At 48.3% G+C, this 12,693-nt stretch overlaps 1 protein-coding gene across 2 annotated transcripts in view; it reads right to left on the minus strand.

Moving 5' to 3' along the window:
• Positions 1-11,711, minus strand: part of ABHD4 (abhydrolase domain containing 4) — a 15,152-nt gene extending 3,441 nt beyond the window's left edge. For both annotated transcript variants that reach the window (XM_008065280.2, XM_021716153.1), the window contains exons 1-5: positions 11,625-11,711; positions 7,522-7,610; positions 4,367-4,739; positions 4,054-4,208; positions 1,859-1,970 (exon numbers count right to left, since the gene is read on the minus strand). In XM_008065280.2, coding sequence (XP_008063471.1) covers positions 1,859-1,970; positions 4,054-4,208; positions 4,367-4,739; positions 7,522-7,610; positions 11,625-11,686 — 791 coding nt within the window. In that variant the 5' untranslated portion in view covers positions 11,687-11,711. The remainder of the gene's footprint in view (positions 1-1,858; positions 1,971-4,053; positions 4,209-4,366; positions 4,740-7,521; positions 7,611-11,624) is intronic.
• Between the last annotated feature and the right edge of the window lie 982 nt (positions 11,712-12,693).

Consider the following 12,693-nt stretch of genomic DNA (forward strand, 5'->3'; position numbering starts at 1 on the left):
GCTCAGGCAATCCACTTACCTCAGCCTCCCAAGGTGCGGGATTACAGGCTGAGCCACCGAGCCCGGCTGAGAGTTTCTAAACTACTGTTTCACCAAGGTTCTTCAATCAACTGGAGGTTCTTCAATGAGTTCATGTGGAATGCTGGACAGAGATCCCACACTTCCAAAAGCTGTCTGGGTTCGAGGCTATTGTTCAGACAGTGCTGCTGGAATGGGAATCCCCACATTACTCATGGCTTTGGGTTCACAATTGGTGACGTTGACAGGATTGGAAAGAGGTAGGTTGATGACCCTGTTCCCCTGAGAGGTCTCCCAGCAGCTCGGGGTGAGGCCTTCACAAAGGCGGTACCACCAGCATAGCCTCATGGTATCAGTCGCTTACAGGACACTTGTAGGAAAAGATTATTTCCCTGGCCATCAGCATGCCCAAGACTTTAGATCAGTGACTTTGTGGGGCCTGCTGTCTAAGTCAGGAGCCACAGATAGGAACTTATCAAAGTTCTGGGGATACTCTCAAATCTCTAAAAGATGCAAAGGAATTTCTGTCCTAATGATAAGTCATTTCAAAGTGCATGTAACTACATTTTAAAATGCATGCTCAGTCAGGCATGGTGGCTCATGCCTGTAATCCCAGCACTTTGGGAGGCAGAGGCGAGAGAATTGCCTAAGCCCAAGGAGTCAAGACCAGCCTGGGCAACTTGGTGAGAACTTATCTGTATAATAAATAAAAAAAACTAGTCGGAGCCGGGCTCGGTGGCTCAGCCTGTAATCCCGTGCCTTTGGGATGCTGAGGTGAGTGGATTGCCTGAGCCCGTAGGTTCGAGACCCGCCTAGGCAACTTGGCAAGACCTCATCTCTACAATAAATACATAAAAAAAAAAAAATCAGCCGGGCGTGGTAGCGCGCACCTATAGTTCCAGCTACTTGGAAGGCTGAGGCGGAAGGATCACTGGAGTCCAGCAGGTCGAGGCTGCGGTGGGCCGGGAGCAGCCACTGTACTCCAGTCTGGGTGACAGAGTGAGACTCCAACTCAAAAAAAACAAACAAACAAAAAAACAAAACAAAAAACTAGTCGGGCACGTTTTTTACATGCACGCCTGTAGTCCCAGCTACTCAGAAGGGTGAAGTAGAAAGATCTCCTGAGCCCAGCAGGTCAAGGCTGTGACAGCTGTGATCATGCCACTGCAGTCCAGCCTGGACAACAGAGTGAGACTCTGACTCATAAAAAAGAAAAAAAAAAAAGAAAAGAAAAAAGAAAAAAAGAAATCACATGTGTACAGGATGGCCCTTGAAGAAATGACAGGTTGTGATACCTTAGACTGGAAATAATGAGATTTGGGGACTGCAGGTCTGGGACAGGATAAAATTTCTTTCTTTTCCTTTTAAAAAATACCAAGTTTATATCACTTTTTTAGTCTTTTAAAAAAGACCTTTTTATTTGGAAAGCTGAAGTGGAAAGATCACCTGTGCCCAGCAGGGCGAGGCTGCGGTGGCCATGAGCAGGCTACTGCACTCCAGCCTGGGCGACAGGGTGAGACTGAAACAATAAAATAAAAAAAATAAAGATCTTTTAACATGTCTTCTAGACTCTTGCCCATCCAACCAACTGCCTATCTGTAGAGAAGAGAAGGGCTTTCCTCTAGAGACAGGGAGAGCATATTTAATTAATCTGTTATCTTCTACATTACTTTGTGTCTATCCCTGGGGAATTCTCTGGAAATGATCAAGCCTGCAGGTGTCTGTGTTCCCCTAACCAAACGATAGCTCTGTGAAAGAAGAATTAAAGCACAGAACTCTAGCAGCTAGAGTTTAATTTCCAAACCCTCTACCTGGAGCTGGCCTGAGGAGCCATCCTCACCTGGGATTCTGTGCATTGCAGTGGTAGATATACTCTGATATGGTATCATCTTCAAAGAAGTCTGCAAACTTGCGCTTGAAGTCTGGCCGGAATCGCTGCACCAGGCCAGGCCCTGGGAGAAGACAGAAAAACAGAGAGTGGCCAGTTTGGGAAGAGTGAGGGCTAAGACTCCTGCCTGTGTATGCTTTAATGACTTTAACCAAACATTTCTCTTAAGCATTTGCTTGCTTTATACATTTATTTATTTATTTATTTATTGAGTTGGAGTCTCACTCGGTCGCCCAGACTGGAGTGCAGTGGCCGCTCCCGGCCACCGCACCCTCGACCTGCTGGGCTCCGGCGATCCTTCCTCCTCAGCCTTCCAAGTAGCCGGAATTACAGGCATGCGCTACCACGCCCGGCTGATTTTTTGATTTATTGTAGAGATGAGGTCTCCCTGCCCAGGGGGCCTCGAACCCTCAGGCACAGGCAATCCACTCACCTCAGCCTCTCAAAGGCGTGGGATTACAGGCTGAGCCATGCTTTATACATTTAATATGACAGTGGCAGAAAGAGTGCAGAAGTCTATTGGGAAGCTCTAGATGACTTCAAATGACAGTGTCAGTTGGTTACCAAAGAATTTAGAGACAGCCTAACATCACTGAGGAACCGGGTTATTTTCAGTTCAATGAAGTTCCAAGATCTTTCCCTCCAAGGATCACAAGCTCCCCCAGAGTCTACATTTAGATGCTCTTCTTTTACAGTCTGACCTATGTTCTCTTTCTCCCTGAGACCCTTGTGGCCTTTTAATCTTCTAATAGTAGTGGATGAAACCAGACCACCTCCCAAGAGCCCTCTCATTTACAGGCCTGTAATAGAATACTGGAGAGGTGAACTTAACAACACTGGCATGTCAGACTCAGGGCACTGTTTTAGAACAATCTGTTCCTTTCACCTCTCTTTATGGTATACATATAAGCAAAAACAGACTGCAAAAATTGGGCCTACAGATCAGCTTCCCATCTCTTTCTTTCTTCTGGTATTCTACTTGTGAGAAGTAAGGAGGTGAGGAGTTGAGAAGTGGCTGGGGAAGTACAGGGAGGATGTCCGTGGGCATGGGCCTGGGCCTGCTTCCTGGTACAATCCTCCATGTCTGTCAGCCAACTGCCCCATAATAGCTCTAATGCCAGATGCAAGGCCAGAAAACTGGAGAGTGGCTTGAGCATGGCTTGTCCCTGAAAAAAGACCGTACAGAGTCTGTTGGAGTCCACAGTGCTGGGAACCCGAGAAGGTCAGTCCTCTGCCTACTTAATTTCCCTTGGCACCCATGTCTCTTGTTAACCTTCCTTTTTCTCAGAACTCCTAAACTCCTACCTTCTACTGAAATACTCATTTTGGCTCTCTGGAGAGAGCCATTCTGTTTTTCTTGAAGGGCCTAGAGAGATAACTCTTATTTAGCCACTAGCAATTAACTCATAGTAATTGGCTACTGAACATCACTATATAGACATAAGCCATCAGTACAAGACAGGGCTTACCAACCTTTTCCATAAAGGGAATCTGCTTTTCACTTCATTGGAGTAAAAAGCTCTCTAGCAGGCAAGGGTGTGTGTGAAGTCAGGAGGCTGGAGCTTCTGAAACTATCATCATGGCTTGCTTCCCCTGACCACCATCTCCTTTCCTCCCTTTTACCCATAGAATTTTCTGACAGCTACTCCGTGCTAGGTGACAGAGTAGATAAAGATGTGGTACTTGCCTGGGGCAGGCATAGTTCAGAGAGGTTTGCCTGCCACTGTGGGTTATGTTGGAGGTTCTGACCCCTCCCTGTTGCAGGTGCTGAGTGAGCCACAGAGATGGGATCCAGTGGTAGTTACTGCGCCCAAATCACCAACAGTTTGTCATAAAAACTCACACATATCGCAGAGGAAGAGTCACCTCACAGCCCTTGCCTCTCTCTTGGGGTCTAGCCAAGTCATGGGGTAGCTGTTCTGCTCCATCTGTGCCTTGCATAGGAAAGCTTTTTCCATGAAGATGAAGGGATAAAAAGAACCTTCTGAAATCTCAAGCAAAGTGATCTGGTCCAGATTAGCAGCTTTAAATAACAATGCTAGGTTGATTCTCACTTTGCATGAGTAACTGGGGCAAATGTAGTGGGGCTTCTAGAATGGGGCAGCCGTGGTTTAAGGAGACAGTTTCTTCATCTGCAGGCTACTCACCCCAGGGCCCGGCTACCCGAAGAACAGCCAGTGGATTGGAACGTCCTAGGACAGATGCCACGGCCTTGAACCAGGTTGGGGGTGCACGGATCTCACTGGGGTCAGTCGGCCGGAGAGGGAAGCCCCACGGGTCCACTAAAATGAGGTGTTTAACTCTACATTAAAGGAGGAAAGAGAAGACACACTGTATTCTCTTGGAGGTGCCATCGCCCCTTAAATCGCCTGGGAAGGACAGACCTATTGAAAATGAACACTGGAAGGTTCCCAGCAAGGTGAGGCATTAGGTCTCGAGGGATGGGCAGCTCCTCATTACCTTTCAGGGTACTTGATAGAGTAGGAAGTGGCCAGGAATCCTCCCAAGCTGTGCCCCAGGAGGATCATGCTGGGGATCCCCATGGTCTCCCGCCACGTCTCTATCGAGGTCACAAACTCATCTTCAGCCCCCTCCGGGTCCCTTGGGAACGCTGGCCTTGAGCTTCGCCCGAAGCCAAGCAGGTCGAAGGTATGCAGTGTGCGGCGGGCACTCAGTGAATCCATGTTGAGGATCCAGAGGCCCACGCCGCCTCCGAAGCCATGCACCATCACCAGGGGGGTGCGGTCCTTTTGCTCGGGGCTCACGGTCACTGTCCAGATCTTGTTCTGGTTTGGGAGGGACACATATCTGGCCAGGAATTTGTTCTGGAGACCTGGGGAGGGGAGAATCCCAGAGTAAATCAACATGATTGCTTCCTGGCAGTGTCATCATTTTGCCTGGATTACCTGCCATCCTTCAGATTTCTCTCTCTGCTCCCAAACCCTTCCTAATCTCCCTCAGGTCTTTCCTTCCATAGCCTTCTGACCACTGACAAAGATTCTCTCCTTGACTAAACTTTAGGCAAGCTCCTCTCAGTCTCCTTCTTAAGCAGTTTTTGACCTTGGCCCTGTTCTGTCTTCAGTCTGTCTAGCCCAGACTTAGCAAAGAATCCTGCTACGTCGGGATTAGTAAGTCATACTAAGTCAGTTAGTAAGAAGCCCCTCATCCTTTATGTCTGATCAAGTGCCTCATTCCCCACCTTTGACCTTCCTTTAGCCAGGATCCTGTTAAGTCAGTTTGGCAAAAGTTCCCTTTATCTTTCAAGTCTCCTCTTGTACTTTTCCAATGACCCCCTCTCTATTCGTTGGTTGTAAATCCCCACTTGTCCTTGTATTCAGAGTTGAGCCTGATCTCTCTCTCTCCTATTGTAATAGTCTTGAATGACCATCCTTACTGATTTAATATGGCAGAATAACTTTTTTTCTTTCCTTTTCCTTTCCCTTTCCCTTCCTTCCTTCTCTCTCTCTCTCTCTCTCTCTCTCTCTCTCTCTCTGTCTTTTGAATTGGGGTCTCACTCTGTGCCCAGTCTGGAGTGCAGTGGTACGATCACGGCTCATGGCCTCCTGAACTCAAGTGATCCTTATGCTTCAGCCTCCTGAGTACCTGGGCTCCTGACACCACACCTAGCTAATTTTTTGGATTTTTTTTTTTGGTAAAAATGAGGTCTCACTATGTTGCCTAGGCTAGTCTTAAACTTCTGGTCTCAAGCAATCCTCTTGCCTTGGCCTCCCAAAGTGCTGAGATTACAGGCATGAGCCAACACACCTGGCCAGAATTTTTTTTTTTTGAGTCAGAGTTTTATTCTATCATCTAGGCTGAAATGCAGTTGCATGAACATGGCTACCGCAGACTTGAACTTCTGGGCTTAGGCAATCCGTCTGCCCTAAACTCCCGAGTAGTTGGGACTACAGGTATGCGCCATCATGCCCAGCTAATTTTTTGTCTTATTGTAGAGATGAGGTCTTGCCAAGTTTCCCAGGCTGGTCTTGAACCCCTGGGCTCAGACAGTTCTATTGCCTTGGCCTCCCAAATTGTTGGGATTACAGGCATGAGCCATTGCACCCAGCCAGAGTAACTTTTTTTTTTTAACACTATACACCCTAAAGAATTCAACTCCAGGCGGCGCAATTTGTAGACCACTGAGAATGTAGATAAGAAGAAAGGCTGTCTTATTCCTCAAGGATGTGTGCCTGGCTCCCTTTGAGTCCAGGGTGGTAGTGACACTATTGACACAAGAACTCTTACATTCTTCACTCTTGAAGCTGTGTGTGCTTGGGACTTGACAGATGGGCAGAACTGTGGCCCAGCCTAGCAGAGGGGCTGGTAGGTGTGGACTGAGCCTTAAGGACTGAGGTAGGGCAGTGCTTGCTCTGCTTGTGTGAGAATAGTCACAGGCAGAGTTGCCTGGGTGAAGTAGCCTGGATCCTGGACAGAGGCTTGAAAGCTGTGGTTGTACCTCCCTAGACCCAAAAGAGAGAGGGTAGCCACATGGGGAGTGGTGGGGAAGATTGTATGGGATACCTGAAGAGACCTGGCACCAGGGTCTTGTTTGAGTGAGTGGTTCCTGCTGCTCAGGGCATACCATGCCCTGACATAACAGTGCCCACGAGAGGCGGGATGCAAACTGCAACCTACCGTGGTGGCCAGATAGGTGGTGGGCCCAAACCAGGCAGCCCACAGGTAACAGTAATATTAGAGAGCTGGGACTGCAGGCATGTGCCATTATGCCCAGCTAACTTTTTGTCTTATTGCAGAGATGAGGTCTTGCCAAGTTGCCCAGGCTGGTCTTGAACCCGTGGGCTCAGGCAGTCCTCTTGCCTCAGCCTCCACATCCACCTTGGGTAGGTAGATAGTAAATCTACAAGATGCTTGTGTGGTTAGAGAAAGAGAGAAAGAACAAGAGGGGAATGAGAGAGAAGGAAGGAGGGAGGGGGAGAATGTATATGTTTGTGGTGGTAATCTGCATTGGTATAGAGGTTTTTGTTTCTTTTTTTGAGTCAGAATCTCACTCTGTTGCTTAGGCTGGAGTGCAGTGGCTCACTTACAGCTACCATAGCCTTGACCTGCTAGACTCAGGCAATCCTTCCACCTCAGCCTTCCTAGTAGTCTATAGGGACTATAGGCACATGCCACCATGCCCTGCTAATTTTTTTTTTTTTAAATTTATTGTTTTATTGTAGAGATGAGGTCTCACCAAGTTGCCCAGGCTAGTCTTGAATCCCTGGGCTCAGGGAATCCTCTCGCTTCCACCTCCCAAAAGCCACTGCACTTGGCTGATGTAGGGTTTGAGGTAAAGATGTAGGATGTAGCAGGAACTTTCCCATGGATAGGGAGAAGGTGATGAGCCACCATCATAGAATATGGTGCCCTCTGTGAGAATCTCTTCCCTCAAATCACCCATATCCTTTCCTTCCATTCCTAGCACTGTTCATCAGGGATCAGTAGGCTCAGTGTGCCTGGCTCTGGGCAGATCCTGCATCCTTCTGGGCTTAGGCGATCCTTCTGCCCTAAACTCCTGAGTAGCTGGGACTACAGGTATGCGCCATCGTGCCCAGCTAATTTTTTGTCTTATCGTAGAGATGAGGAAGGTGGGGCAAGCTGTCCTTTCTACTTACACTGGAGGATCCTGGCTTCCACATTCTTCAACTGAGACATAGAAGTGGGGCGCCAAGCAGGCAGCCAGCTACTCAGCCAGCCTTGAGGCCTGAGAGGAGGAGACCAGAGGCATTAGTTAGCAACACTGATGCCCTCAGCCTTGCTGAGAGTTACAAGAGTTATCAGGAGAACTTTCCACTATGGCAGTCAGCATTCCCTAGCTGTCTGATAGACTGTTACTCTTCTCCGGTAAAAGGCTATTAACAACATGCCCCTTGTTTCAACAGATATTCAGAACATCATGTGTACAATTCTTCACAGATTACAAGGTTTTTTCACACTGCTTATCTCATTTCAGCTTTATAACTTCCCTTTGTCACTGGTTATAATTTATGTTCAAGGAGATTAAAGAGGGGAGAGGAAGCAACTTTTAGCTAATGTTTCAGTTATTATTTGCCATCCCCAGGACCAGCTGTTCCTTAAGGTCAGGACAAATTCTCTCGCCATCTGCCCTCCTGGCAGGGCACTGGAGTTTGTATGCACTCTCTTCCAAGCCTCTAAAAGTGGAGAGCATTGCCAGTGCCCAGTTGAGCTCTCAGGTAATCAATCAGTCCAGGTCTGAACGTGGAAATGGGACAGGCAGGAAGCAGCCTGGGTTCAAGTCCTGCTATATATAGCTCATTGATAGGGCAGAGGTTGCCTTTGGTCTTATTTTCTGGATTGTAAGATAAGTAGAATGCTCACCTATGCCCTCACCTCCCACAGCAGGAAGTAAAACAGATAACCCATTCTGCTTTTTCCTTCATACCCAGTGTCTTCTTTAAGTCATTGCAAGAGGTTAAAGGCACTAGTTTAGGAATTTAATACCCACAAAACTCCTGGATATAGTAACAGCACTATTACTGATGAGTAGAATGCTTTAGTTCCTTAAATAACCTGTCTTTGAGCATCTACATATGTCAGGAAACCTGTAAGGTGCCCTGCACAAAATAGATGCTCAATGAAATGACAGTTTTTGTTATTCTTTCCATCTCATATGATATTTCTTTTCTTTTCTTTTTTTTTTTTGAGTTGGAGTCTCACTCTGTCACCCAAACTGGAGTGCAGTGGCTGCTCCCGGCCACTGCAGCCTCGACCTGCTGGGCTCCGGCGATCCTTCTGCCTCAACCTTCCAAGGAGCTGGACTTACAGGCGCGTGCTACCACACCCGGCTGATTTTTTTATTTATTGTAGAGATGAGGTCTTTCCAAGTTGCCCAGGGGGGTGTCGAACCCGCAGGCTCAGGTAATCCATTCACCTTGGCCTCCCAAAGCGCAGGATTACAGCCTGAGCCACCGAGCCGGCCAATAATTTCTCTTTTCTTGAACTCTGCCTGGGTGAAGGAGATTAAAGGACAGACAGCAACAGCTATAGGAAAGGCCAGTGAACACTGGCACAGTCAAGGCAGGGGCACTCTAGGGATGGGGGAACGAAGGGAACCACTACCAACCCCCTTGGCACACACTGGGCATCTTGTGCAGCATTTGAAGCACAGAATTTTAGATTAGGATGTTTCTTTACAAATCATCTAGTCTAATATCTTTGTTTTACAGATGAGCAAACTGATGCCCAGAGAGGTCATACAGCAAGTTAGAAAAAAGAACCAGAATTAGAACCCAGATCTCAGATCCAGGTTTCTCATTATCTCCTCTTTGGACCTTCCAGTCTTTTCAAAGCTATACACAAATACGGAACATAGCCACACTTTTACACTTTTCTGTTTTCTGAAGGGAGGTGTGATCTAAAGCCAGAAGGCTAGAGTTTTATTTTTAGCACTGTCACTTACCAGCAATTTGACTGTGGGTACATTATCTAGCCATTCTGTGTCAGAGCTTCCTCATCTTTAAAAAGGAGGTAATAAACCGGGCTCGGTGGCTCAGCCTGTAATCCCGCGCCTTTGGGAGGCTGAGGTGAGTGGATTGCCTGAGCCTGCGGGTTCGAGACCCGCCTGGGCAGCGAGACCTCATCTCTACAATAAATCAAAAAATCAGCCGGGTGTGGTAGCGTGCGCCTGTAATTCCGGCTACTCGGAAGGCTGAGGTGGAAGGATCGCCGGAGCCCAGCAGGTCGAGGCTGCGGTGGCCGGGAGCGGCCACTGCACTCCAGTCTGGGCGACAGAGTGAGACTCCAACTCAAAAAAAATAAATAAATAAAATAAAATAAATAAATAAAAAGGAGGTAATAGTAGTATCTACCTTATAAGGTTGCTATAAGGATCAAACATATCTAAAGCACAGAAAAGAATGCTTAACTCAAGATAAACTCCCAGTAAACTTTCCCCCTAGCTAAATCATAAGCTGTCTGGATTTCTAGTGTTTTGCGTGTAGCAGCTCTAGAAAAACTGGGGTTGCAGCTGGGAGTGGTACATCAATGGCTTTAGTCAGATGAGAGTCGTCAGCCTCCGTCATTCTAATCCTGGGGAGATTGAGAACGTTTATAATACTCTACTGGAATTCCTTGTGGGCCTGAAGCATGAGGACCAAGACCATAGGATTTTGCCAGTATGTATGTATGTATGTATTCATGTGTGTATTTTTAGGAACAGGGTCTTGTTTGTCGCCCAGGCTGGAGTCGTGGCTCAATCATAGCTCACTGTAACCTCAAATTCCTAGGGCCAAGCAATCTTCCCTCCTCAGCCTCCCAAAGGCTTTGACAGTCTTAAAAGACACATTTGTCTCCAAATCAGAGACTGCAACAAATCCGATAATAACATCAGGACCCACATTGCCCTGTAACTGCCCAAAGCAGAGCTCAGAAGTGCTGTCCCTAGGAACAGCGCCGGGGGCTGCAGCTCAGCAGGCATTCCTTGGCTGGATAGTTACTTTGTCTCTCTTCTTCACTAAAAAATGTTATAGACAAAGCACTGGAAATGGTAACTGGCACACTGTATGTGCTCCATGTCATCAGGGAGGTTAAGGGCTGGAGTGGGACATTGAGGCAAGGAGCGGAGAAGCCACTTGGCCATGAACTTAGCCCGGCCAGGGTGGTCTCTTCCATCCTGACTGGGGTGAAGCAGATGAAGTTCTGTGCTGTGAGGGAATCCTGCTCTAGACCTCTGTGATTTTGGTCAAGTCTCCTAATTTCTAAGGACACCAGCTTCATTTGTAAAAAGAAGCAGAACTTACCTGCATCTCTTCCAGCTCTAATATTCTGCTTCCCTAAGTCATTTTAGGCTTTGTCAATTTCCTCTTGGGAAAGTCACCTTAGAAAGCAACATTCTACTGGGAAGTTACTTCAAGCCCAGGAAGCCATTTATTACTGTCATAAAGCTAATTAGTTTCCCAGGTTTTCCAGTTCTGCAGGTCTGAAAAGAGGGAGAACTGGGTCCAGGAAGGGCCCTGCTCTGGTGAAACCAAGGCTTGGCTGGGAGCTGAGTCATTCTTCTGGAAGGAACTTCTCTTTGTTCCTATCAGATTGTGAACTGCTAGTCACACCACCTACAGGTGGCATCCCAAACCTGATGCCCTTGAGACAGTGGTAACAAAGCCCAATAGCTCAAATTCTGAAACTACCGCATTAAGCATGCTGTTATGATGATTTAAAAAGCATTACCAACTAGGATCACGTGGGTATACGTGTCTCGGTGGGCAAGAGCTAAACTTGCAAGCCGTCCCAACGCGGTGGAGACCTCTTTTCTTTCTGCCCACACCTTATCCTTTGGGGCTGAAGGAGGAGACTCTTTTCACACCCACAACTATTATCCTGGGGCAAGTAGAGACGAGCACGCCAGGCTGCTGCCCCCGCACCCGCGGCCCACAAGCTTGCTTTGGGGGCATCTCACACATTCCCACTACATCTCATCCCTGAGCACAGCAGCTGGAAGACAATGAGCGACCATCACAAAGATTAACGAGGAAAGCCAGAGTCACCAAGCTGCAGGCAAGCTCATCTACCATCGCCCCCCAGGCTCTGCCGCTGCCTCCGCTGGGCGAAAGCAAAGCCAGCAAACGCCACCCCCAGCCCTCCCCGGAAGCCGACCTGGAGAAGAACAGGCAGGAAGGAAGGTGTCTAAAACTGTTCCTCGGCCACAGACAGTCCCAGGATCAGAGAGAGAGAAAGAAAGAAAAAGGCAGGATTAACTCACTGCTGCTCCAGATCATCAGCCATAGTAAACAAGCCCTGCCGGGTCAAGGCGAGCCAGCCCATCCCTCCGCCTGACGCCAGCACCAGCTGACCCAGAAAAGTATCGGATAACAAAGGGGCGTGGCCAGCGCGGGCAGTAGGCGGGGCTCCCAGGAGCCAGGGGAGGCTCTGAGCGCCCGCCTGGGGCAGCTCGGTGACCAGTGGCAGGTGAAACAAGACAGATTGATTTTGGGCTCTTCTTGTTATGCTTTCCATTACTGGCATGTGTCCAGGCAGAGATGCCTCTGGGGGTGGGGGTGGCTCACAAATAGGACAGTAATCCTGGTCACACATTTGGGGGACGGTGAGGGAGATAGGTACTACTTTAAAAAAACCAAAAAACAAAAACAGGAGCGACTCACTCCTGTAATCCCAGCACTTTGGGAGGCGGAGGTGAGAGGATTGCCTGAGCCCGCAGGTTGGAGACCAACCTGGGCAACATGGTGAGACCTCGTGTCTATAATAAATCAAAAAATTAGCTGGGCATGGTGGCTCGTGTCTGTAGTTCCAGCTACTTGGAAGGCTGAAGTGAAAGGATCACCTGAGCCCAGTAGGTGGAGGCTGCGGTGGCCTTGAGCGCGCCACTGCACTCTAGCCTGGATGACAGAGTCTCGGAGACTCCAACTCAAAAAACAAACAAAAAGATGATTTCTTCACAGGGGCTCCAGCAGCCCTCCGCTCTCTCATAATTAAAAAGCGAGACACCGCGGCTGTAATCCCAGCACTTTGAGAGGTAGAAACGAGAGGATTGCCTGAGCCCGTGGGTTCACGACCAGCCTGGGAAACTTGGTAAGACCTCGTCTCTGCAATAAATAAAAAAATTAGCGGGGATGATGACACAAGCCTGTAGTTCCAGCTACTTGGAAAGATGAGGCAGAAGGATCGCCTGAACCCAGCATGTCGAGGCTGTGGTGGCCGTGAGCATGCCATTGCACTCCAGGCTGGGTGACAGAGTGAGACTTCCAACTAACACACACACACAAAGTGACAGAAACACTCCTACACGCTCACACACACTCTCTGGGCTTCCT

The sequence above is a fragment of the Carlito syrichta genome, unplaced genomic scaffold, assembly GCF_000164805.1.
Source record: "Carlito syrichta isolate Samal-C Ts95f unplaced genomic scaffold, Tarsius_syrichta-2.0.1 Scaffold308201, whole genome shotgun sequence".
Classification (NCBI taxonomy): domain Eukaryota; kingdom Metazoa; phylum Chordata; class Mammalia; order Primates; family Tarsiidae; genus Carlito; species Carlito syrichta.